The sequence below is a fragment of the Populus trichocarpa genome, chromosome 13 (genome assembly GCF_000002775.5).
Source record: "Populus trichocarpa isolate Nisqually-1 chromosome 13, P.trichocarpa_v4.1, whole genome shotgun sequence".
In the NCBI taxonomy this organism is placed as follows: domain Eukaryota; kingdom Viridiplantae; phylum Streptophyta; class Magnoliopsida; order Malpighiales; family Salicaceae; genus Populus; species Populus trichocarpa.
This window is the reverse complement of record NC_037297.2, coordinates 673184-699967: the sequence shown is the minus strand read 5'-3', so window position 1 is coordinate 699967 and position 26784 is coordinate 673184. Positions and strand designations below refer to the sequence as shown.

The following is a 26784-nucleotide window of genomic DNA, read 5'->3' as shown; positions in this document are numbered from 1 at the left end:
ATTCTGTGTTTTCTTTATGCAGCTGAGGAAGAAGGAGCCACTCAGGTGCCGAAACTGAAGACTTCTAATGAAGAGTGAAGCTTGGATGTTGTCACCTTACTATCTTAACCACTGTTAAATAACCTCTAGGACAGCTTGTTATCGTCAGAACCTTGTTTATCATGATGTTTTGTCCTAGACATCTGGTTTAGCTTTAGCATGTTAAATGCTACTTAATTACGCTAATTACTTAAGACATCTGGTTTTCCTTATTACAAGACAACTAAAACACAAGGCAATAACAGTGTAGCTTCCTTATCAATTTTGTGGTGACTTAGTAAGTAATGCTGTCTTAATTAATCGGTATTGTTACACATTTATCATAACTATTTTTTATGTTATTTTTTAACTACATTTTAATACCCAAACATTATTTTTTGTGTAAAAAAATAATTCAACCCCGCGATGAAGCACGAGCACCGAGACTAGTCAACTAAAGTATTTAGCCAAACTAAAAAAAAAATCATTTTTCATTTCTTCCTCCTCATATTTTCTCCACAAAGAACAATTTTCACATAAAAAATATAACCCAAAAACAATTATTTTGATAAAAACTTCCCCAAATCAAGAAAACAAGCGTAGGACATGTAACTACTACAAGGAACATGTGAGATCATAAATATAAACACGGTCGCTCTCCTTCACCCTCGTAGGCAAGCAAAGCAGAGATTGTGGATCGCAGCGGTGGCAAGCCCCTAGGTTCCCCACACTGCAATTTTTTGTACATTAGTAGTGGGCACATGCCCTCCTGTTTTTCAACGAAAACTGGTTCTTCCATATTGAACCGAGTGAATTATGCAGATTTATTCGTACACCAGAAGTCCTATATTTGTCATTTTTTGCTTCCCTATAGCTGCTGTAGTGTAGAGAGACAAGTTAAATCTAAAATTGCAAGTTGCAAGTTGCAAGGAGGTGACCAATCAAGATACTAACAAAACTCTTCGGAGTTACTGGGATAAAAGTGCCAAGAACTATATGCAAGAAGGTGTCTTCATAAGAAGAAATTGGTAGGAAAGTTGGAACAAAGATGGTGAACGGTGAAATCAAAATAATAAATCAATACTGATAGCAGTTCAACATTTCCCTTCAATATAAGAGTTTTTGACACTTTGAAATAACAAGCCAGTACACTGTATATATCCTAGAAAACAGCTAGGAGACTCGTATCTTTGCAACCGACTCTTACAATGTAAAGGAAACATCATTCCAATATTCCTTGAAACTACAAGCATGGCAATATAAAGATTTTCTGAGTGCCAAAAATTAACACTATGAAAAGGGAAGCAGAGATGCTACCATGAAGACTAGGACAATAGAAATATTAAAAAAAAAAAACTGAGAGAGAGACTCCATGTCCTTTTTATAAGACCCCAGTCTCCTGGGATAACTACTCCCTTTAAAATGAACTCAGGTTTCCCAAAATATTCTAGACATGGAAACCCAAGTTCAATCATGCCACCAATCACATTCATTTCTCTTCCCGCAACGTATTACTCTGGCCATAATGAAACGCAAGCCAGTCCAACACCCTATCAACCACTACCCGAAACCAGAGATAGACCAAACATGACACCAAGACACCTGACCTGAACCTGACGACCATCTCACCACACTCCTCGAGGACTTCAATGGAGCCTGCAGCTAAAACTCCTGCAATCAATAATACATCATTGAGTGCTGGAAAAATATTTTTCAGTTTTTGGGAGACCTTGGGTAGCAAAACTTAGATGCCCATTGGCCCTCCATGCTGATCACCAAAAATTAGCCTGGGATTACCAGAATATGAACCATCACACGATTAATATATACCTTTAGCTGAAGTTGAATCCGCCAGAGGGAACAGCAGGAGCCTCACCCCCAAATTGGAACCCAGATTGGGAAGCATCTCCTGGTGGCATTGTTTCATCCTCCTCTTCCAACCAATATGTCTCAAGAATCTTCACTGCCTTCTCATATATTTCAGTGTTGTCATGCGACTGTAGATTCTCAATTTTCTCCAATCCTTCAGCATCATCAATCATCTGAGCATAGAGATTTACACCTCCAGTTTCACTCACATTCTTGTCAGCTTCTCCTACCTTTAAGATGTTTTCAAGGCCTTCTAAACAGACTGTTACAATCCTTGGATCTGGGCAAATGAGAAGGTCACACAAGGGCTTGATACAACCCTGGCTGACAAGGTACCTGTAAACCACGTGTACACCCGGATGAGCAGGCTGATTGATTCACTCCTCAACTTGCAAAACATATTTTCCAAACTAATAAGATTACTGCTTCTTACTTGATTTGTTCATGGGCACCACCAGATGTAGCATTTGAAATTGCCCATGCTGCCTCTTTCTTGATGTCAAACTCAGCATTTTGAAGCAGATTAACAAGTGGACCGATAATATTAGCTTCAATAACAGCCTGCAAAATTTCATGAACAAGATATAAAGAAAATCAATTCATCGTTCAGACTGAATTGATGCAATTTAATAAATAAATGCAACCAACAAGTATTTCTGAGTTACCTGGATCTGCTCCTTGTTACCAGCTGTTATATTAGAGATGGTCCAACAAGCTTCCTTCTTGATACTCTTTTTATAATTGTTGGCCAACAAGTTCAAAAGGCAAGGCAGCGCTTGATGATTGATGATACACTACATGGTAGCAGAACACGTCAACATGTGAGATAAACAAATCTCTTCTTACAATGAAAGTGTCCACGTGTGCATCCTTAATGATTTTCCCAATAACAGAAAATGATTGAAGAAAAGCATTTCTTTTCATAACCATGAAATGAAAAGACAAACTCCTACTGCCTTCTCTGGCAGTTATATTATGCAAATAAACATATGCCCTATTTCCTGGTCATGAATGCCCTCGTTAGCTTTCTCCTGAAAATGCCTTTTCATATCTGCAAGGTACTAACAGGAATGCTAAAACGGAGACAGCATCTCCATTAAAAGAATTTTCTAGGATTGTGGGATAACAAAATAGTGTAGCTTTTTTGCACATGAGAAACATGTGGCTATAAGCGACAAATACCTGTGTCTGCATATCATCCCCAGTGACGATATTTCCCACAGTGCGAAGAGCAGGAATCAGAACTGAAGGAGATGGGTGCCTGAAACATGATACAAAAGTTCAGGATTTGGGTGCCTAACACACAAAATAGAAAGGTAGAAGTCCCACAATCTAATACTCACAGCAGAAGCTCAACTAGCCGTGGACATACTCCTGCTTCGATAACAGCTTGAATTTTGTCATTTGTACCATCAGAGAGATATGAGAGTGCCCAGCATGCATCAGTTAAGACTTCTTCATCGTCAGAATGAATAAGGCGTGCAAGAGCTGGAAGTGCAGGCTTAACCTGTTAAATGAGATTGCAACAAAAAGTCAAGACCCGTGGCCTAAGAACCAGCACATAAAACATTACAAACAATAAAGATTCAAGCCAGCAACGATCCCTGAAATCCCTCATAACTATATATTAAAAAGGATAAATGGCTCGACCATTATCAAGTGAAAAAAAATAAAGGGTGGAGCATTGATCTTTTCACATTCAGTCAAAACGCAAATAAAAATGATCTAATAAATAACCAAACCTGATCAAAAGGAGGTTGTGGCTTGCCTCGACAAAAGTTTGAGAGTGTCCATGTAGCATTTCTGAGCATAGAAAGTTTGGCATTCTCATTTAATTGTGCCAGTAAAGGAAGCAAAGCTCCATTGCCAAGGACAAGATCACGGCATCTAGGAGAATCTCCAGCAACATTTCCCAATGCCCACACAGCCTGTACATTCAAACATATAAGGGAGGAGTTTGGTCACAATTATCTAGCAGGATAGCTACTGACTGCAGCTAATTAATAAAAACCAAATTCATTCACACTGAACAAAAAACATTAAGACCTAACCCAAGACAATTTAAATAAACAAAAGAAAATCAAACCAGTTAACACTGGTCATGATTGATTTTCATACCTGCTCACGAACATCGTCACTTGGAGAAGCAAGAAGCTGTACAAATATAGGAACAGCCCCATGATCAATCACCACCTTGGTGTTCTCAGATGTTCCAGAAGCAATGTTTGTGAGAGCCCAAGCTGCTTCAAACTACAGTAATTTTCACCTGATTAGATTCTCCAGCATATACAACAACAAAAAAAAGAAACAAATAGTCAAAGGCATCTACAATACCTGTAATTGTGGGAAGTCCTCCCTCATAAGAAACTGAACAAATCGAGGAACAACACCAGCTTGTATAACTTCCTCAATAGGAGGGCTGCGCTCTGGCAACAGAAATTGACAACAGAGACATGTTATGCAAATAGCATTAATGCGATTATAAAAGACATTCCAAGAAGCAGTTTCTCACCAATTGAAAGTAATTTCCTGAACTGAGTGGTTGCCTCCAATTGCAGATTACCATCTTCAGTCCAAACACCCGCAACCATTGATGGCAGATGTTCCAACTGCGGGCAACCAAGTCCAACATAGAGAATAAATCAAAACTCGAACATCTTTTAAGATCACCAAAAGTGAAACAAACAAGTATCCAAATTTCACCTAAATTACAAGTATCCACCATCCAAACCTCCAAAAAGCTAATGAACTAACACACCTGGAAATAGCCAAACTAGCATCCCCCAATTATTGGTTCAGACAATTCAACAGAATACATAACCCATTCAATCAAGCAATCAAAGACCAATATCCAATGGTTTAATCAATTCCAACAAGAGATCCTGGCAAAGTGGCACCCAATACCAATGCGATGGGATTGGTTGCACTCTACACGATTGAGACAAGTATTCCTATTGCATAGCTCAACCTAGCAAACAGACCTTACAGTGAAACCATTAAAAGCACCATAACCCTTGAATGAATAAAACTTAAGCCCTTCAGATAATCTAATACACCCAGTTCCGATAAAAATTCATCAAAGCTCCAAACCAACTGAAACCTAAATCTTTTAAACCTAATTCTAACTAAGCCCAACAAAACTAACACACTATAACGCTCCAAAACAATCAGACCACCAATCACACCAAAATATTATTAACCAAATTCACTCAACCTTAACCATCTCAACAGCAGCAGTTCATTAAATTTAACCACAAAGCCACCATTCAAAACCAAATTCAACAAAAACCCTAATTTCAACTGAAATCCTACACACACAAACACTCAAAACAAATTACAATAAAAAATAGTCGAAAATGAAGACGAAAAATCCATAAAATCACGAAACTAACCTTCTTCTCAGCAGCAGAAGAGTGGAGACTAGCAGGCATGGCTTGAGCCTGAAGTCCTTCACGTCTCTTCTTTTGAAGACTCTCTTCTCTCCGATTCTTACGGATCTCCACCATGTTATCCTCCCTCCTCCGCCTTCCCTCCTCCGCATCCACCGCCACCTTGTACCTGTTCCGGCGGACCTCGGTCCTTGCACTTGGCCTCAACGACATCGATTCGGATTAAAGGATTAGCTAATACGATGATTATTTTGGATTAGCGAGTTGGTTGAAGGATTAAGCAATCAATCGAACAATTAATTGAGGATTTTGTTTGATTTTTTGAAAGTTGAGGAGAGAGAGGGGGGCGTAGCGGAGAGGTTTGCATTATATATGTAGGGTTTGATAAGAAAATGGGTTTTGATCGTTATTTTATTACGAGATGTGCCATTGATTGGGTTAATTTGAATTTTGAAAGTGAAGAAAACAGGTGACCTTTTTGAGGGAACTGCTCGAACGACGCCGTTTACTGATGGAGGGAAGCTAGCCTGGTCGCTGTATGCCAATTTGATTGAACATTGATCCAACTAACATGATTGATAAAATTAAGGTTTTAATGATTTGGTTGGCTAACCAAACCAAATCAAAATTAGGTGGAGTCAACAACAAAAAGAAGAAAGAACAAAACGCTATCGTTTTTAATAAAAATAATTGATTTGAATCAACTATTGATTGAATAATCCAACCTGTTTTCGATTCAAGTCTAACAACTGTGCATGCTAAGATGAAAATGATTATAAAAGAGAGAGAGAGAGAGAGGGACAAAATTGAAATCTTTTATGAGAGAAGATTATATCAATTTCAAGAGGAGGAGATGGTTGATTGATTGATTGATTGATGAAGAGCTTTTTCAATGATTGATGCTTTAAAGTTAAGAGGCAGTTCATTTCATGCATGAGTCCTTTGTTTCTTGGGCTGGGGATTTCCCAGACACCTGAAGGGGAGATGCCGAGAGAGACCTTAAAAGAACAGCTGAGAGAATTGCGAGTTTCAGTGTAGCTTTACAGACAGTTTACTGTGTATGTGTATTGCTATAATCAAATTACTCCTTTATCTTTTGTGGAAAAAAAAACTTAAGCCTCGAAGCTGGAGATCTGTTAGTCTTTTACACTTACCCATTACTCATTAAAAAATTATTTGGGTGTGTATGTACTTTTTATTTTTATTTTTTATACAGTAAAAATACTCATTTACCCAATAGTCAACGAGATTTATAATTGTTGATTAGGGGTTTTCTTGACTTTTCACACGCTTCCTAACAGTAAATATATTTCCTTGCCCCCGAGATTACAGATGTGTTGAGCTGTTGGGTAGGGGTGCTTACGATTTTTTCATGATCCGTGTATAGTGAAAGCACGTTGTTAACCTCAGAAAACACAAAAGTTAAGCTTTGTTTTTGGAAGCATTTTGGTATTTTTACAAGGGTTTTATGTAATTAACAAGTTTGTGGGAATGTTTTGGTATTTTCGTGAGTGGATGACATTTACGCAATTCAGGTTGGCACGTGTGACTTTACCTGGTAGCCAAATCTGATAATCTCTCATCTCACTAGATGCGTAGCCATCTCTTCTTACACATTATGTTATGAGTGTGGTAGTTGGATTGTTATTGGTGGTGGGTTTTTTTTTTTTATTTCTCTTAACAATTAAAAATAAATTACATCATTGTTTTTTTTTGCTATTTACTTTTTAATTTTATTCTTTATTCTTTTATTTTCAACCAGGTCAAATTCAAGGTCCTACCATTAAGCCAAGTCCGAATTAACAACTATGATTCATGCTCCTGGATCATGAAAATGTGTTCGGTAATGTGATAAGGAGTATTTTTTAATTAAAAATATATTAAAATAATATTTTTTCAATACAGACAATCGAGTACGAGCTCTGTGCTACCTGTCTCGGCAGAAGTCGGCCTCAGTTTTTCTATTCCTCTTCCTGTGCATTGGACCCTGAAACGTGAGATTTGTGTGGATTTACTTTGAGAAATTAAGGTTTATTTGCTATAACATGGCTCCATATGATTTTATAGGAGATGAAAAAACAATTTAATGATTCATGTACGGAGGTTCTAAGTTCAATACAGGCTAATGCAGTAAGATTTCCTAAGTTTTTTTTTTTAAAATAAGTTTTTTATGATTTTATTTAATATTACTACATGAATGTGGCACGTGAATTAAATGAATTTAATGTTAATGTGATGGGATTTAGATTATTTTTTTCATATTAATAATCTAAATCCCATCACATTTGATGATTTTACTTTTTATAAAAAAAAATTATAAAAAAAATGTTATTATATATCGTTTGACCATGTTACTAAAAATACTTGAATATAATTATTTGGTATTTAGTGGTATTAAAAAAATAAGTGTTAAAAAAAATAAAAAAAGACTTGAATTAATTAGCTATGGAGCCCATGATTATACAATAATATTCTTGTAGAAATATGACTGTAAATTGTCTCTTCTTGTTTTTTTTTTTTTCGTTAGCTGTAATTTTTTTTTATTGATCAAGTTTCTTAAGTGTGAAATATAAAAAAAATAAAAATCATGAAAGCATGTTTTATATTAAATAAAGAAAACCTTATATTCTTATGATAACTTGATGCTCATAGAAGAATAACCTTATACAACTATGCATGCTTCACAGTTCACCCCAAGATGCTTCTGGTTCATAGCTGCCGGTGACTGGTTGGTTGTCAATGAAAACTGTGCATGGCGACAGTAAATTCTTACAATAGATCTGTCGAAAAAAATGGCAAATTAAATGTCTTTGTACCTGAAAGTAGTTGGCTCTGATGGTTCAAGACGCAGCTTTTCAGGGCCTGACAAAACTGAAGCTGATCTGATCGTCTGGGCCAGTTCACCCTTTAAACGTACTATCGTTTTATTTAAAAAAAAAAATTGAAAAAAATTGAACAAGGTTGCTTTTGAAGGGAGTGAAGGCATGGTACCTCTTTGGCCATGGAAACAAGGACGGGCCGTATTTTTGGTGTTCATTGTAATAAACATTGCTAGAAACAGCGAAGAAGAAAATGTTGAAGTGTCATCGAGTGATTATCCCTAATCCCCACAGCAATACACAATACAGCATGCAAAATTTAAGCTAAAGTTTTCCTATTTGCTGCGACCCACTTGAATTCTTTAACAACAATCTTCTCTACCATGATTCTCCATGCACAACAGACACCAAGATAAGACAAGCACTGTAAAGCAAGGGTGCCGAAAGCTAGAAAATGAAAAGCAAGCCAGAGACAAACATACCATGTAATGTAAGTTTGCAAGTTGCACTACAGACACACCAGTAAAGCACTAACAGCTACAGTCCTGCCATACAATACTTTATCAAATACTAGAGACGTCGACCACCAGCACCAATGGAGGCGGCATGGACGACCTTATGAAAGCTTTTGCATCACACCATGAAATGATCACAATGGACCTCGGCAATTTCAACGCCCTTTAGCTTTTTAGTGTAGCAGATCTAGATTGAGCTTTATATATCCTTGGGCATAAAATTAAAAAAAAGATAGCCCACCTTACCTATATCCAGTGCATAACCGAGATGATAGGAGAACTGGTTGGTATCAGAAGCAATGAATCAAAAAAGATTATTTCTTTGGATTGCAGTCATGCACCAAGAATTTATAAAGAAGTTTGCAGATGCACCTATCACACGAAAAGTAACTGGCGAGATAGAACTATACATGGCCCGAATCACACTAATGCATGAAACATGTCTAAGATAATGTTTTACAAAACTATATAGTACAAGTGATATGCGTAACAAATGTCAAATTTGTTCTCCCATGCTGGCCCATGCCTCATCTCCTAGTTGAAGGACCTTAAGAAATGGCTTTGGATGCCCATGTTGTCTCATGTTTGGCAAAGACAAATGTTACCATTCATAGCTCTTCTTCACTCAATGTTCAATGAACAGAGGAAAAACATAGTGTATGATATAAGTTGATGACAAACAAGTAAAGGGAAATTTTATTCTATCTGAGTATAATCACAAGCCTTCCAAGTTAAGAACAAACTAAATTGTTACCTAAACTAATCCCCCCATAAACACCAAATTTCCACCATAATTCATGCACTTGGTTGGATGATCCACTGTAACTCATGCATCAACAGCGAGAGCTGCTGCGCTTCGCTGCATTACCTTTCAATGCATTGACACGTGCCCTCTTCATACTCGTCTGGTCATCATTGAGGTTAAAGTCCATGCCATTCCCACCCACCATTTCCATAAACATCTTCTGCAGATCTTCAAAACTATCTCCCTGGAATATTCAACACACCGTTTGGAGGTCAAATTTACCATTCTGCCCTTTTCAAATGGCTTAAGTGAAATAATAATGGTTACACAAAAAGGGGGCAACAGGGGAAAGTGAAGGGGTGGGAGCTCAATTTCATACCTCATCTTTCACACTGTTCATCATAGAGATCATCTCTTGCATGAAATCACAAAACTCCTGTTTTCAAAAATTTACAAATTTAAGACAGGGGCAATCTATTGAAAGAAAACAAACTAAAAAGACAGGGGACATCAACAATAGATAGTCCACGATACTGTAGCATCTCATTTGTGCATGTAATACATGCATTGTTGTGCGCATTAGACTTAGACCGACGCAGGAAAGAGCCTAGATCACTGAATTATTAGATTAACTCGTGGATCACGAGATCAACCCAGATAAATTTCTTGACGTTGACCCAACAAGTTCAAACCAGACTAAGAGCTCGTTTGGGAACGCGGCTGCGGCGGCGTTCCCAAAAAATTTGAATTTTTTTTTACTAAAATTTAATATGGTTTGTATGTTTTGGATCGTTTTGATGTGCTGATGTTAAAAATAATTTTTAAAAAATAAAAAAAATCATTGGCATGCATTTTAGCACGAAAAGTTATTTGAAAAACACTCGCAACCACACTGCTAAACACACACTAACTCAAATTGAAACTCAATCCAAATCAGGTCAAAGGTTCCAAAATCAACTTTCCAATGTTTGTCTACGTGGTATGCAGCATTTCAAACAGTGAAAAATTATGTCTTTTCATTCCAACTACGGTTTAAAACGGTACCTTAATATATATGTTCATTCATCTAATAAAAGTCTGCTTTGTGAATAAATTTGAAATCATGTTTTTAAAAAAATTTATTTTTATTTTTATTTAAAATTTTTATTTTTATATTTTAGAGTGTTTTTATGTAACGATATAAAAAAGTTAAAAAATAAAAAAATAAATTATTTTAATAAATTTTTTAAAAATAAAACATAAAATTAACTGCACTTTTAAATTCAGCACAGATATAATGTGAATGACACATTATCAATTTAAAAAATAAAATTTCATTACTTTTTAAAATATTTTTCACTCAGAAATCTATTAAAAAAATATTTTTTTATTTTTTAAATATTATTTTTAATATCAAAACATCAATTTAAAAACAATAAAAAAATATTAATTTTAATTTTTTTTCAAAATTACTTAATGATATTTTAATTTATTGCTGTTGCTAGCATTTTTTAATAAAAAAAACTTTGGCAAGAATCCTATTTACCAAATTGCCACGAAAATGCCTTGGAAACCTCAGTCATCCCGCACAAGAGTAAAGTGAATGTGCCTAGCCAATCATTAATCACCACACCCACGAACACCAAAACCTAAAAACGACACCATTTTGTTCTGCCTTGCGAGAACTAAAACAAAATAGAAAACAAAGAGGGTATTTTCGAACGTACCTCGTCTTCTTCCTCCAGAGGATCGTAAAGCCCAGCATCGTACATTGACCTCTTAAATTGATCAGATAAAACTGCAAAAACCCATTAAACATAGTTACCTTCGGTTCAAAAACACAACCTAAACACCAGATTACCACCATTAAAACCGCCACTCTCACCGGAATAAGCCTCTTGAACCCGCTGGAACCGCCGTTTGGCTTCTCCGCCGACCCCAGGACTTTGATTTTGAGCCCACTTATCAGGATGCCATTTCTGAAATCATTAAAAGAAAAGGTTACAAACTTTAGATAAACCAGTAAGAAGAGTCAAAACGTGGTGGGTTGTTTTTTAAATTCTTGAATTTACCATGGCAAGTTTTCTGTAAGCAGAACGGATATCAGAGAAGGAGGCATCCCTACGAATACCAAGAATCGTGTAGTAGCAAGATCCGCCTTTGGATCCTCCTTCTCTATCCATATCTCTTTACTACAATTTAATTTACACAAAACAGCTAACCTAAAAACTCACAGTCGTCAAAGAATGAGCATGGCAGAGGAACAAGAATGCACAAGATCAAGAACTCAGGTCCCACAAGGGGGTAGTTCTGTTGGTTCTGTTCTTGTCTTTAAGGATTTGAGGAGAATTGAAGCTATAAAGGGATGTTTGTGTAATTGTGTCTGTAGAGAGAAAATATCTTTGAGAAAAAGGGAGGGAGGAAAGTTCGAGAGACCTGAGAGTGATGACAGTTTTTGTATTTCAGTTAAACTGTTAAAGGTTAAGTTTCATTTCAGTCACTTGATGTTTTTAAATGTAAAGTCCATCCCCTACTCTTCATGTTGTTAGTCACCTCGTTCCTTGTCTGTGTTGAATTCTCCCTTAAAAGTCAAACACACTAAGCATAATGATACAATATGCGTGTCGGGTGTCGTGTTAAAATGTTATTAGTTAAAAATTATAATTTTTAAAAATAAAATTTGAATTTTTATATTAATATAAAAATAAATTTTAATTTTTTTAAAAAAATATTATTTTAATACATTTTCAAATTAAAAACACTTTAAAAAATAACTATTATAACAATACCTAACATTTAAATATGTGTCTAATTTAATGAATAAAAACATGTTTAAAAAATGAGCGTGAATATAATGTAACTCGTGTTCTCAAAGTAAAAGCGTGCTCGTGTATCCTAAACATCCTAAACATGTATAAATTATGATTATGATTGTGTTTTGATGCAAAATAAAATATTTGTTAACACATAATTAAAAATAAATTTATATTAAAAATAAAAAATATATCGTATATTTTATAAGATGTAAAAAAGTAAAAGAAAAGGTGGAAGAAGTTCTAATTTTAGAGCTTCTTAAAGCTCGTTTAAGGTATAAAATTGTATCTAAACAACTAGACGTACCATCAAATTTATATTCAAAAAAGGATATAAATATAAATTAAAATAGTAAAAGGATATAAATGAGATAGAAGTTAAAATAAGAGGACATAATAAATGCCACTAGCCCTTTACGGTCTCGGGAGGCTAGATATTTTCATGCGATCTTGTGATTTTCACATTTGATTTTGGAATAATTACGGGACTTGCCATTGCAAATTGGCTTCCTTTTGGGCCTGTGGCACGTTTCGCGCTCTTTTTTTTTTCTTCTTAATCGCGGCACGTTGCGTGTCGAAAAGATTCCAATTCGATTCTTGAAAGGATGAATATTTTCGTATTTTTAAAAAAACCTTTAATATCTTTGTTACGGATGATAGCGGGCTTTCCTGTATTTATATCAGATTGATTATTTAACTGGTAAAAAATTAAATATATATATTTATTCATCAAAAGCCCTCCTTGGATTTAGATATTTGTTAACGAAAGGGAATAAATCTCTGAAACAAGATAGTGGAAGCTGAGATGGCATCTAAGCACACCCTCCGATCAGATGAAAGAGCAGTCTCTAGTCTCCACAGATAACCCCTTTGATCTTGCCCAGTCTCAGTCGTTAACCTTTGATTACGATGTAAACAGGTAAGAAATATTGATGTGAAATCTATTATTTTACCATTTGATGATGGTGATGGTGAGAGAAACACTTTTTTATTCTTAATTTCTGTGAAGGAATCGTGTGTTCTGTAGAGAGATTGGGGCAACATTCTTCCTATCCTCTCCCTCCTGAGCTTTCCCTGGATTTACTGTAAACATACGCGCCGCTGATTAATTTACCTGTAAGAAAATATTGTTCATGTCTGTCTGGTTAATTTGACTAAACACCAAGGAAAAGGATCGAAAAGCTTGAGACGGCAAAGAGGCCACCCAGAAAGTTTGAATTTGTTAGGTATTCAAGCGGTGGCTATTAAAGTCGTACGGTTCCGACAGGTTACTTCGTTAGATTTAGAATTTAATTTTCACTAGGTTTAAAATTAATTAAACAACACTATAGCTGACTTGATAGAACGATCCAGTTTATACATTTTTTTAAAATAATTTCATTTTATTTATTTTTTAATTTATGTTGATTTAGATTGATAAAGGCGACCTGAATTAATCAAGTTTAATAATTTTTCAATTTAATAGATATATTAACCCAACTGTTTTTATATCCCAGCCTCTATTTATCGTAATACGGTAGCAAATGCAATACATATTAATTTAATTTTGATAAAGAAAGGATATAAAATCAATTGCTTTTACAAGTCTCTACTTTAATACTTGGAGTAAGCATTAAGGTTTCGAAAGTGGCAACTTCTAAGAACCAACCACCATGCTCTGTTAATCACCTTCTTTCCAAGTATTTTAAGTTTCTTTTTTAATCTTTACGCAAATAAAATGCTATTTCTAGAAGCTAATACAAATTTGGCTTGTCCTAGAGATATTGATTTTGGGGATAGATATACTAGTTTCCTGCTTTATTGTACCAGTCTTATTAAACCCGACTCGATATTATTAGTGAGTCTGGCAATCCGTTGATCTTGGACATGACTCAAACTAGATTTTATGTTATATCGAGCGAGACTTGATTCGGTTAAACCAATTGACTCGTCAAGTCAATTAACAATTCAATCACAATTCAAATAAGACATATCTTAATCTGTTTTAAAAAAAATTATATAATTTTTAATTTTTTAAAATAATATTATTTTAAATTATTCTCAGTGAATTCATTACTTAGCTTTAGAGCTTGGTCATATAGACTGAACAGGTCTAATAACATTAATAGTCATGAGTTTGGCACTATAATTTATATTGTGAATTTACTGATTTAGAAAATAATAAAAAAAAAAGTAATGGTTTAAAGAAAAAGATAATTTTAATTAAGGAGGACTTAATGTATTTATAAATTGACTACTATGATGGGCATTTGGAAAAGGGTTGGCATATATCCAATCAGATAACAATCCAGCTGTAAATATGGAATTAGGCACCTTTCCAGCTTGATTACTTTTTAAGATAAGGATTAGCCACACATGGTGTATGATATCTATAGTTTTGGTTTAAAATATTTTTTTTGTTTAAAAATGTATTTAAGTAATAAAAAATTATTTTTGAAATCAATATATAAAAATAATATAAAAATAATTTAAAATTTTCTCCATTTCCAAATATACCTTTAATCAACAACCATAAGTAGATAAAATATCACAATCAATCAATTGACCTAAAGCTAAAGAATTACCAAGATGACTAGACATGATTTATTTATTTCCAGTTTTTCTAACAACTTGACGATGATGACAGCAATTGGTCGTGTTTAATGATGTTTTTTTTTTATTATTTTAATGTGGATGTCCGGGTCAGTTTGCGCGCACCTTGACTAATCCCACGAGCCCTGAAGTTAACGACCATGTAAGCCTCCAGTGGCCATCATATGAGCAACCACAGGGCTTGAACCTGAGACCACAGAGGGAGCAAACCTTTTGGTCCCAAGCTCTTACCACTGGGTCACCACCTAGATGGTTCTAATGATGTTTTTATACATAAACACAAACAACATCACGTACTACCAAGTACCAAGCAATAGATTACCTTCAGAAAAATGCTTAAAATCACAGGCAACAATAGACCGAACTGGATATTTCATATAAATAAACTATATTTTTATGATGAATTTATGAAAATAAAAACCATTTTTTCCTGGTAAAAAAAAAAAAACTTCCAAGATAAAGTAAATAAAAATGTCAAAATTAAAAATAAAAACAGGGTTAAATATTTATATATGTATATGTTTTTTCCTTTATGAGAAAATTAGTTTTTCATTGTGATTCTTTTTTATTTAATTTTATTTTTCAACAACAACTTAAAACTTAATCTCATGAAATTAGATAATAAAATAATTAAATTGAAAAAAAAGTTTAAAGATAAAAGAAGAAGAAGAGTTGCTTCATTACAGTAAAGCTGTTTACTTTCCAACTACCAAAAAGATAGTTGCATAATAAACTGTAATATCTTGGTACTTTTTATTTTGAAAGGATAAAAAATAACTTTAAAATTATCATAAAAATAATTTTTTTTATATATATATCTATTCCCTTGTAACTGAAATATAGAAATTTTAAGTTTTAACTCTCTGTATCATCTGGGATAGCTCACACGGCATTAGGAAGAAGAAGAAAAGATAGCAGAAAGTAGAGTCGATAACACCCAATTTTGAGAGAAAAGGATTCACCATATTTGATCATTCTGAACATTCTGTACAAGAACCCATTTGTGGTAAATTGTTACAAGAAGGACTATAGGAATCATCATGAGCTAACAGAAGCTAAACAAAGTAGCTAACACACAGAAGGCCATTTGTAACATTTTTTACAAGAAGGGCATCTTGGAAGCTATCGCCCTAGGCTAACAGGCTAAAGGAGTGAGGACCTTTTGTTGCATTTGTTACATGGAGGGAAGGAAAAGATTGCAAGAGAACATGACATCTAATTAACCATTTCTCATATGCATCTAGGAGAGCTTATCTGATCCTAAATGTTGAGAAGCTTACATACAGAGGCCTTGTAGCATTCTTTTAGCTGCGAGATCTCGCATAAATGACCCCATTTTGAGGGCAGCGCGGAGCTTGCACCACCTTGCTTTCGGTGGTCGAATCCGGGACACGTGTATACCGAAACTGGGATGAGAAGAAAAAAAGCCTGCATCCCCTTCATCACCTGCAGTGAAGATAAAGGCACTGCCTGTTCCCCATGTTGAATTACCAGGAGACCAGGTTGATGTTTGGACACCAGAAATGTCCTCAGGGCTTAATTCCTCGGTTGTCACAACTGGCCAACCTTTTGGTGACCAACTGTTTTCCTCGGTGTAGGGAAGGGGGAAAAAATCTGTAAATTTGAAGCTGTTCCGAAACATTTGAGGGAATGCTTCTTGATGACTAGTCTGAGCTCCAGAAACTTCCAACGGACTGCTACTTTCTGTGTCGTATCCATAAGATGTTGAACTGGATGAATTATTGAAATCCATTTGCATTTCTGGTTGATCGCACAAAACATCTCAGAAAAATGAGAATCGTGAACCTGGAAATGCTAATTACAGAGAATTTTGGCAATTGCAAGTTCATATACCTTGGCGTGTGACTGGGAATTCAAGTTGCTGCAGTGCTAGATTTGGACCATTAAATGGCTCAGCCTGCAGGGGTGTCAAGGACCTCGAGGGGCCAAAAATAGCACTAGCATCAACCTGGATGAAGTTGTGCACGTTCTTATAAGCTTGCCGCTTGATGTTTTCAACCAAGGCCTGACAGATTGAACAGAGAAGTTGATCAATCACATCGGAAATATTTGTGCTGGATTGATAATCATAAAAAAACCTTGAGACCCAAGAAACGCTGGACACTTCAAGAAGGGTCTCTTTGTTCCAATCTAATGAATCAATAGAAACTAAAGCTGTGTCTAAATTGAAGGATTGCAATGAACTCCATGATCTTATGCATTACTTACTTTTTGAGGAGGGGAGAGATTATGCAGAGACTCATAGCTTTGGCAATCAAACATAACTCCTACAACTTTGTAGATGGAATCGAAGAGCAGACCGATGCTTTGTCCAGCATCGAAGTAACTATAGAACCTGCTATTATCTAGAACACAGGTGGTAGCATGCTCTATAATTGTATCCCATATCCTGTTTGAGATGCCACATCCAAGAACCTGCAGCCCCATGGTTAGGACAGATTCATTAAGTCGGTGCTCATGAAACTGAGAATAACTAAATAAAAGAAAGAAGGGCATGAAACAAAAGGAGATTCTCTTACAGTGCGCAGCTTCGTTGGATCGGTCATATACAATTGCAAAAATTCCTGCACAGACACAACTCCATGAAATGCCAACCGCTTATGGAATGCACCGTCTTTTGCAATCCTTTCCAGTCGCCATATTTCATCATGCAAGTGTGGAGGGTGATGTTTCTTATACACTGAATAAAAAAAATTAACTGTCAGTCTTATTGATTCACGGTAGATTTCGCTAGAAACAGACAGCATGTAGAGTTGGAGTTGAGCTTCGAACTTACACTCTCCGCGGTGATCCTTAACCACAAAGGCTTGGCTTCTTCCTTCCCTAATCCTCATTTCATCAGAAACCTTTTGTACAGGTCTAGCACCCAACCTGAACTTTCTACTTCTCTGCCAACTACTATTATCAGTGAAAACTATATCACCTAGTTGGCCAACACCATCTCGTAATGTAACAGTGAGCTCTCCCGTCACCAATGGCCTTCGACCTTCTCTTTCACGAATCACGTTGGCTGCAAATTCACCCCTGCTCCAATCTTCTTGATCATCGAAACCAAAATCAGCATCAAGGGGAACTATCTCGATTTTCAGGGAAGCTAGAGGACCAGATGAGACAACGGTCCTCGTATTAGCATCCATCAACACAACTCTGATTGGGTAGCCGTCCTCAGCTTCTAACCTACCGCCAGTGAAGATGGTGGAGGGCAATTTGTTAACAAAGTGCAACATCAGGCCTCCTGATGTCTTGTTCTGATTAAATGAGGGTCTGCAAAAAGGTGAGCAGAAAATGAGTTTTATCTGATTAGAACCATGAGGGTACCAAAGCTTATAGAAATAATGAATAGGTTTTGCAAGATCTATACAAGCTGGATTAGAACTGCAGAGACAGAAACCTTATAACAGAGTAAAGAAACTGATCCAGTCACGATAGTTGTTCAATTGGATCAAGCTTGATTTGATCTCAAACTCAAATTCTTACAGAACCAGAACCCTTATTGACAGATTTTTCAAAGATAACAAGCAACGGAGGCAAGAATTTACCTTGAGGATGATTGAAGAACTCTTAGAACCGTCCTTTCCACCTCATCTCGGACCTAAACAAACAAGAAGCAGAGCAAAATTTTAAAGACTGCCAAGCAAGTAGTACTTCTCAATATTTAGAATTTGAGCTATTTCAAACAGATAGAAGGCTGCCATACTCAAAAGACAGGCAAATCCTTGGTATGAAATCACATGTGTTACTCATGGAAACCAAAATAGCCAACAAACACACAAGAAGTAGAAAGGCAAGGCAATGACAAAAACAGCTCAAAGTAGCAGAACCTGTTTCAAACCCTAATTACAGATTGAACTTGAAAATTGTCAAGTTGCTGTTCTAAACTATCACAAGTTGCCATTTGGACATAAAACTAACTGGAATGGATTTTGGCTAAGAAGAATAATATTAAAAATGGAAAAAATAACTAATAAATAAAAGAGAGAAATCCTACCACAGTTCGAAGTAATGGTTCCATTTTAGACACAAAATCATTCACAGAAAGCCTTCCCATCACATCTCTAACAGCGCTGCAAGAAAAAACCACCAAACCCAAATTATTTAAAACCTGTAAAACTATCAGCTAAAAACACTTAGAAATTCACCAAAAAGAAATCAACCCACTTCCTAAATCTCTTTGATTCTTGCGCTCCCGGACCTCCCATCCCAAACCCATCTTCCCCACCATCAAACTGAAAGGGCCTCTTCAGCACCATCACTACAGTACTTTCTAAACAACAACAACAAGAAGGCCCTTTTCAAGAAATGTACAAGAAACACTTGAAACTAAAGATTGTGGTAAGTAGAGAGAGAGCAACCACTCGAACTACGAGGGTTTAAATAGGAAGTTGGGTTGACTCAAACCTAGTGGTTTGATTTCTTTAATCACCTAGGAGAAGCTACATGGAACTTTCATCTGAAACTAGAAAAAACAACATGTAATGTACAAAGGACACGCTAAAACTCAAAAGTCAAGGATGATTTTTTGATAAAGTTCAACAAAAAACAACAAGAAGTACTGATATTGGACACTCCAACGTATCAGAACAGACTCGAGACATAGGAGTTACCTATCAACTGAAGTATAAATGAATAAAAAAAGACCAAGAACTTGGCGCGCGAATAGTACCTGCCTTTAGATACTATCAGACGTAAGTCGGAATTTTATGCCAGTTAACGAACGAACCGCGTGGATAATAATTGAAAAGTAGACCACCACCAATCCCTTTGTATTGTCATGTGCCCACAATAAAACATAATCATTAAAAATAGTAAAAGAAAGTGATTATGATGTGCGTTTTTGTTTTCCTCTCGAATATGCTTGTGTGGCTCGTGGTGTTTTTCTTCTTCTTCGTTTTTGATGCCATGTCTGTTACACTATGTTTATCAGCCAAAATAATGTTAGTTAAAAATTGAATTTTCTTAAAATTATTTTTTTAATATATCTAGATTATTTTGATTTGTTCATGTAAATATATTATTTTTTAATATATTTTTGAGAAAAAAACATTAACCGTCACCACTAGCTTATTGTTAATTTTAGGGTGGTTTTTTATTGAATGTATCTTTAATATATAATAACGAGGTTTTTATTTTGAATTGATTTAGTTCAGTTTGGTTTTTAAAATTGAAATGAATATTTATAAAATTCCAATCAAAGTATCCAAATAATTTACGGTTAATTTCTCGTTATTTTTACATATATCCCGGTGATTTTGCTCTCCCCTGCTATTCCGGTGATAAACTATACATGTTGGTCCTTGTAGGGTTTAGAAGTATTTCAATTCAGTCCCTTGAGCCCCACCTGACCCAGGCTGAAAACGGTTTTCATAAGCGATCGATGTTCTTATTATATTTGGAAATGTATAATTAACAGTAGAAAAACACGGTAGCTTGACGGGTCACCGGTGGTGGAATAGAAGGCTGCTGGAAGTTACAGCCAAAATTTCCATGCTACGCGTTCTAGATTTGCAAAGGGACGACCTTGAAAGAGACCACGATGCAATGCAAAGACACAAACAGCAAAAGGAATAAAGAATTCATCAACTTTGAATTAAAATCTAGATTTCCATTGAATTGGTCTAGGAGAATTTGAATCTTGAATTCAATTCAATTTGTATTCAAGGTAAATCTGTGTTATAAAGGCACACATCTAATTCCCCTTCTTCTTCTCCTTCTTCTTCTTCTTCTTCTTCTTTTCAAAAAAAAGAGTAAAAATCGTACTTGTCAAGTTCAATTAGGATCTCACTTGAAAAGGGGCTCGAATCATTGGATTTAAACTAAATGTATTCTTTGTGTCTAAAGCGAAATCGCTTTACTTTTTCTTTTTTAATTTTTTAGTTTTGTCTTGAATTTGATTTTTTTCCCCCATCATCTCTTAAATAAATCAAGAGATATTTTGATGGATTGTAATTTGTTTTCTTAAATAAAAAACCCCAAAACATACAATTGATCGTCAAAAATGTGTAAAGTCAAATAAAGTGGTTTTTATAAAAATAAAAAATTATATATATTTCAACATTTAACAGTACCATAAAAGATAAATTAAAAAAACTTACAAGCAAACAAACAAATATAAGAATATAATTTCAAATAAATTATTTAGATCCCATACCACCCTCAACCATCAAATTCATGCACACACCTTCCCTACTTAATAGGTACAAAAAGGGTATATTTATTTTAATGTTTGACAAATATTTAAAAAAAATTTAAAAAAATTATTTTTTATGTGATTCAAATTAATAATTTTTGGTGTTTTTGGATCATTTTAATATACTGCTATTAAAAATAATTTTTTTAAAAAAAATATTTTTTTAATATATTTTCAAGCAAAAAACATTTTAAAAAATAATCACCATGACATTCCAAAAGATGATCTAAATGAGTGTTTATATATTTAGGTATGCTAAGTGATTAGTATCTTTGGATGAAGACTTCAGGCGTCAATACAAAATTTTCTTCAAATTTATTTTAAGATAAAAAAAATCTAGTTAACTCGAAAAAAAAAACAAGTTAAAATCTGATCCAATTAATAAATAATATTATTTTAATTTTTTAAAAATAATATTATTAAAAATCAGAATTTGCCCGACTCAATTGGTGCAAGGGGTAAGAGGACCATTCAATTCAATGCCGGTACTGCAATTAATAGAATCAACATAACCCACACGCTGCATTGTTAAAAACTTAAAATAGAAAGATCAGACAACAACCCCATCTACATTAATTTGCTCTTAATCCCACAATTTTCACGCGGCTTCATGTACATTTATTTAAAATTATTTTTTATTATTTAAAATTATTTTAATATGTATTGATTTTAAAAATAATTTTTAAAAATAAAAAATTAATTTGATATATTTTTTTAAAAAAAAAACACTTTAAACTACAATTATTACTTACACTTCAAAACACCGAATTCATAAACATTATCTCGTCTGCCTGTCCAGCAATCAAAAGAAGAGCACAAAGGTCCATGATTCGCTTTGAAAGAAGAAAGGGGAAGGAGAAAGACGAATCAGCATTAAGTACTGGTATAATATTCGAGAATCCCTTTTATTTATTTGCTTGGAATACAGGGGCTATGGTGGCCACACATATGGTCAATACTCAACAGTTATGGTTTGTCAGTCAACTGGTCGGAGATGGAGCAACAAAGTTTCTGTGCAAGTTCCGGCTGTTCTAACTTTCGGATCAATGTATTTTCTTGGAAAATCCCATCATCTGGGAAAATTCTGGGAACTTGTGTTTCTCGTGGTATACTGTTCCTTCCTTTAATTAATTATAAGACCCAAAAAAAAAAAAAAAAGGTAAATCAACTAAGGTTAGGATTCAAGGAAAGGAAGAAAATTCGAGGCAATGAGGTTTATGTTTGACCGCTGCAAGGCTGCAGACTGCAAGGCTCTTTTGCAACAACGGCATTAAGTGGTTATTTGGTATTGTGACACAATTTTTCGGTAACATTTCCACCATAATTTTTTAATGGTGGGTCCCATAATTAACTGTGGTGCAACCATAGGTTACAAGAAGCAGCTCTCAGCTGCTTCTTGTAATTGGAAAATGGATGAACAGTGGAGCATGGCTCCACTGTTCATCCATATTTTCTTCGAACAGTGGATCCATTTTTTTTCTATGAATAATAAAACTGGTCCGATTCAAAGCTAAAAATGTATTGAACTGAGTCTGATCCAACAAAATATTTTTTTTATTTTTAATTGTGTTTTATTCAAAAAATTAGTGTTAAATATTATTTAATGACTACATAAATTAGACAGAGATCGCTTGACGACGCTGCATTTACAGAATTTGATCGCAATCTCAATTTCATACGTGAAGAAATTGTAAGTAGTTTAATGGAACAATAAAAAATATTTTAAATAAAGTATTATTTATTTCATGATGTAATAGCAATAGTTAAATCTACAATATTAAAATTAAAAATCATCAATATTAATATATATTTTTTAAATTATTTTATAACCTCAATTTCAAAAGCATTCTTAACCAAACACATTAAACTACTTTTTGTTTAACCTCAATTTCAACCACAGTTTTAACCAAACACTTATTTTTTCAAACCAACCTCAACTAAAAGTACTTTTTATAAAACAATTTTTTTTAAACCATAACCACAAAAGCTACCACAATACCAAACACGCTCTGAAGCCTAGAAGGAGTAGCTACCACTTAACTCCATGGATACGCTTAAGATTGTAATTAAGTCAATTTTGTTTCTTAAGATATTATTTAGGATTTAAGTTCAACAGAAGATTGCAAGAATTTTTTTTTTTTATGAATATTCCAAATCACAAAAATCAAATAATAATAATAATAATAATAAATAAATGAGAAACGGAAACTTTCTCTTTTAGATATGAATAATTTACATGCGTTATGCTGTGAGTTAAATTAATTTTTTTATAAAAAATTAAAAAATATATTCAAGAAGAAAAAAATTTAAACTATGTAAAAGTTAATCCGATGTAACCCAGTCAACTTAGTAAGTCTAAAGCCAACTTGGATAATTGGGGGAAAATATAATTTAACTAAATAAATTTCAAAACATTTTTTTTAATATTAAGACAATAATATATTGGATCAACCTTAGATCAATCCATATCAATTGAGGCTAACATATATAATCCACGATCCGGTTCATGAGATCGAGATAACCTCATGAAAAATAAATTCAAAAACATATTTAAGCTCAATTCTCAATCAACCAAATGTTGAAGAATAAAATTGAAATCAAGTCAACTTCAGTTAACCTGCGAAACCTGAATCATGAGATCTGAATGGCTCAATAGAAAGCAAATCAAAACAAATTAATAATAACAATTCTCAATCAATCAAACACTGAAGGATGAAATTGAAAAAAAAATATTAAAAATGAACAAACCCGATACTGATTTCGCACCTTGAATCAAGTCTGCTGAGATACTGTAATAATCCATTTCAGTCTGCGATTCTTTATCTTGCCTTTACGTATTGTTGTTTATGCTTCAATAATTCAGAAAATACTGGGAATGGTTTTGAACAAGACGAAGCAACCATTGGGAACCACGGCCTGCCTCTGCGCCAACCAGGTATTTTAGTCTTGCTTGCTTGTCTTTCTTGACAGTCTCCACCTGCTATAGCTTCTAATCTGCATGGACCGTAATACAAAGAGGTTTTAAATACTGAGATCCTAGCTAGAACAACGTCTAGCAATTAGACTCCCTAAAAATAAACGCAAATCTAGAATAAAATAACATAAAATTCTAAATAAATTAAACCCAATAACATAAACTAAAACTTAATATCCTAATTAAATAAGAATAACGGTTTGAACTACCTTTCTTTCGTTATATGAGATTATCATGATGTGGATATTTACATTAACTTGGATTAGAAATCAAGTAAAAATTACTAAAGCAATGTTATTTTGAATCTAGAGTAAGTATGAATATGTTTATATTATTCCGTATTATTTTTCTTGAAATTAATATCCATATGAAATGAATTAATTTCTGAAATAATATAAGCTAAGGTATGGTGGATATTATTTGATTAATCTGATTCGATTAGTAAATAAAATATCTTTTTTTTCAAAATGAGAAATAATAAAACATTCTGTCATGACAGAATCTAACAAGCTGACAACCTTACGCACCGTTAGAATTAGAAGTACAAAGCTATCTTAACATGATCTTACCTTTCTCTCCTAACAAATCATATCCCTTCCTTTCCCTTGATAAAAGGCCTAAGAGAGCATCCCTCTCGCCTTGTCTCTCTCATTTGACCCCTCCTGTTGCAGAGAGAGAGGGAGAGGGAGAGGGAGAGGGAGCTGGGAGATCAATCAAGATGGACGAGATCAATGTTCATGACAGAAGTACTGTAACATCAAAATATCGCCCAGACTATGATTTTTCCAGGAAGCATCATCACCGGTATCATGATCAACATGTTGCAAAGAGATCTTCAAAGTCTGCCAAGTCGTGGTGGAATTCACCAGAGACAAAGAGGAAAACACGTGTTGCAAGATATAAGCTATATGCTGTCGAGGGAAAAGTCAAGTCTTCTATAAAGAAAGGGCTTTGCTGGGTCAAGAGAACCTGCTATAGAATTATCCATCTATAGCTAAATCCTAAAAGAGAGGATCAAACAAATTATACATATAATAGTCAAGAAATTAAGGAGATGAAGGTTTGAAAGGTGCATGTTTTAACTTGATTAACAGTACCCTTCTTGCATTTGCAAATTAAGGTTGGCTTTGTGACCGTTGAATGCTCCCTGTTGTTTAATATTTATATAAATATTAAGATCTGTTTCATGTGTGGTTTCCATGAACAAGAAACTGTAAAAGGAATGTGAATTTGTTCATTGTTTAATGCAATTAGTTCCCCTCCATTTCTCTTATCTTCCTTTTGTTTTTGATCTTCCTGTATCTGGTGATGAATTTTGAAAAACAAAGATTTACATACATATATCTTCTTCCTCTCTTGGCACTGGGAAAATATATATCGCTTGTTGGATCTTGGATTAATTAGGGGTCTTAATTACAATTTCCATCCAATCTTTCATATGTTTTCTAGCAGGAATGGCAAAAGCATGCATTAACGTATTGCAAGCTCAAGCTCCTTCATGGCCGCTGGATTCATGCTTTATAGCGTAAATTATGATGAAAAAAAGAAGAAGATGATAGACCTTCATGCATTAATAGCCTAAATTTGAATAATTATAAGAATTGATCTAATCCGAAACCTAAACACCATCTAGATTTTTAAAAAAAAAATTTAAGTTAATTTAAATCAACTTATCTAAAGATAAATATGGATTAATTAATATATTTGTATTGATTCAAGCAAAACCATTTCATGATGCATGAACAATGAATCGATCTATGGTTGATGGACAACATATTCATTAGCTTCTGATCTTGTAGATGTAAAAACTTGTGCAAGTATTAGTTATTTAGAAAATTTTATTTCACTAATTAAAAATACCATATTAATATTGAGATATATTTTTTTTTTTTTAAAAAAAAAGATTAATCATTATCGACATGTTTTTAACCATCAAACCAAAAACAAAGACTTAATTTATGACACAAGGCGTTATAAGTAATATAAAATAAATTTGATGTATCCTAATCGGTTTAATCAGTTATTTTTTACGATTCAGTTTTTTTAATTTTTTTTTCTAGTTTAATTGATTTTTCGATTTTTTTCTCACCTCTACATTCTATGATATAAATTAAGACAAAAAATTAAGATTTTAGACCTATAAACTCCATAATAAATTATATAATATATTGTCTGACTCAATCTGAACTTCTAAATTAACATCATCATGTGTAGAGATTTGAAATACAATAATTTAATTTAAAAAAAACAGGAAAAATGGATAAAAAAAATAGGAGATCATGATTTGGGAATGGAGAAATAACGTGTAAGCTTGGCATTGAATTGCAGACTTGGCACAAAAAAAAATGCTTAGACTATTTGATTTCTCTTTATAGTAAATCCATCCCTTACAAAAGATTTTTTCTTTATTTCTCATCTTGATTTATATTTTCAAATTATGCTTCTATATATTCCTTATTTTTTCTGAGTTTTTATTTTAAAGGTTTAAAAATAAAAAGGATCGTTTTAAAACTTGGGAGTTTGAGAATTTAATTAAACTTAAGAAATGTATTAAATAATATTATTAGTGAACTGATACGGCACCGTTTGTGATGTTCAACAACCATCACAAACAAACAGACCAAAAATAGCGCCAAGAGTCGTGCCAAAAAAAAACTCTTTAGCTCCAATAGTCTTGATGCCACATTCCCGCCTACGGCCCTAAATTATTTTTTTCCTTTAAAGAATAAATAAAATTAAATTTTTTATTGAGTCAAATCAAATTAATTTTTTTTAAATCGTTCTAGATTTGCCGGATCGAAATGACCTAAGGGCCAATCCTGTTTTATAACTAGGAACCAAACAAAGCAATGAAGTCTTCTCC

General features: G+C 34.0%; 3 protein-coding genes across 4 annotated transcripts; all 3 read right to left on the bottom strand.

The window, feature by feature from the left end:
* Positions 1 to 1070: 1070 nt before the first annotated feature.
* Positions 1071 to 5659, bottom strand: LOC7478914 (importin subunit alpha-1). The gene is made up of 11 exons (XM_002318930.4): positions 5280 to 5659; positions 4400 to 4496; positions 4222 to 4313; positions 4006 to 4137; positions 3630 to 3815; positions 3231 to 3394; positions 3070 to 3148; positions 2553 to 2681; positions 2321 to 2448; positions 1849 to 2223; positions 1071 to 1689 (listed from the first exon to the last, which is right to left on the bottom strand). The coding sequence occupies exons 1-10, from the start codon at positions 5487 to 5489 to the stop codon at positions 1851 to 1853; spliced, it is 1590 nt and encodes a 529-aa protein (XP_002318966.1). The 5' UTR covers positions 5490 to 5659; the 3' UTR covers positions 1071 to 1689; positions 1849 to 1850.
* Positions 5660 to 8910: 3251 nt separating this feature from the next.
* LOC7478913 (uncharacterized) lies at positions 8911 to 11758 on the bottom strand. Of its 2 annotated transcripts, XR_008057168.1 has the most exons (6): positions 11407 to 11758; positions 11220 to 11313; positions 11062 to 11132; positions 9735 to 9791; positions 9365 to 9599; positions 8911 to 9191 (listed from the first exon to the last, which is right to left on the bottom strand). XR_008057168.1 is itself a non-coding variant. In XM_024583181.2 (5 exons), the coding sequence occupies exons 1-5, from the start codon at positions 11515 to 11517 to the stop codon at positions 9444 to 9446; spliced, it is 489 nt and encodes a 162-aa protein (XP_024438949.1). In that variant the 5' UTR covers positions 11518 to 11757; the 3' UTR covers positions 9022 to 9443. The 2 variants fall into 2 exon arrangements, 1 of the variants encoding a protein (XP_024438949.1); XM_024583181.2 differs by having other exon boundaries at positions 9022 to 9599; positions 11407 to 11757.
* Positions 11759 to 15680: 3922 nt separating this feature from the next.
* Positions 15681 to 19425, bottom strand: LOC7478912 (calmodulin-binding protein 60 B). Its single transcript, XM_024583978.2, has 8 exons — positions 18919 to 19425; positions 18749 to 18824; positions 18300 to 18352; positions 17537 to 18024; positions 17280 to 17440; positions 16969 to 17175; positions 16594 to 16765; positions 15681 to 16500 (listed from the first exon to the last, which is right to left on the bottom strand). The coding sequence occupies exons 1-8, from the start codon at positions 19008 to 19010 to the stop codon at positions 16016 to 16018; spliced, it is 1734 nt and encodes a 577-aa protein (XP_024439746.2). The 5' UTR covers positions 19011 to 19425; the 3' UTR covers positions 15681 to 16015.
* Positions 19426 to 26784: the final 7359 nt, after the last annotated feature.

Bases quoted from the DNA above. Each gene is read 5' to 3' on its own strand.
- LOC7478914 (XM_002318930.4), bottom strand. From the start codon at position 5,489: ATGTCGTTGAGGCCAAGTGCAAGGACCGAGGTCCGCCGGAACAGGTAC. The intron at 3,816-4,005 runs GTATGAAAATCA...TTGAATGTACAG, and splicing joins GTGACGATGTTCGTGAGCAG to GCTGTGTGGGCATTGGGAAA. The intron at 2,682-3,069 runs GTATTTGTCGCT...GCTACCATGTAG, and splicing joins GGGATGATATGCAGACACAG to TGTATCATCAATCATCAAGC.
- LOC7478913 (XM_024583181.2), bottom strand. From the start codon at position 11,517: ATGGATAGAGAAGGAGGATCCAAAGGCGGATCTTGCTACTACACGATT. The intron at 11,314-11,406 runs GTAAATTCAAGA...TAATGATTTCAG, and splicing joins CTTACAGAAAACTTGCCATG to AAATGGCATCCTGATAAGTG. The intron at 9,792-11,061 runs GTACGTTCGAAA...TTTTGAAAACAG, and splicing joins CTCTGGAGGAAGAAGACGAG to GAGTTTTGTGATTTCATGCA.
- LOC7478912 (XM_024583978.2), bottom strand. From the start codon at position 19,010: ATGGTGCTGAAGAGGCCCTTTCAGTTTGATGGTGGGGAAGATGGGTTT. The intron at 18,825-18,918 runs GTGGGTTGATTT...TTTTTCTTGCAG, and splicing joins GAATCAAAGAGATTTAGGAA to CGCTGTTAGAGATGTGATGG. The intron at 16,766-16,968 runs GTAAGTAATGCA...TCAATCTGTCAG, and splicing joins ATCTCTCCCCTCCTCAAAAA to GCCTTGGTTGAAAACATCAA.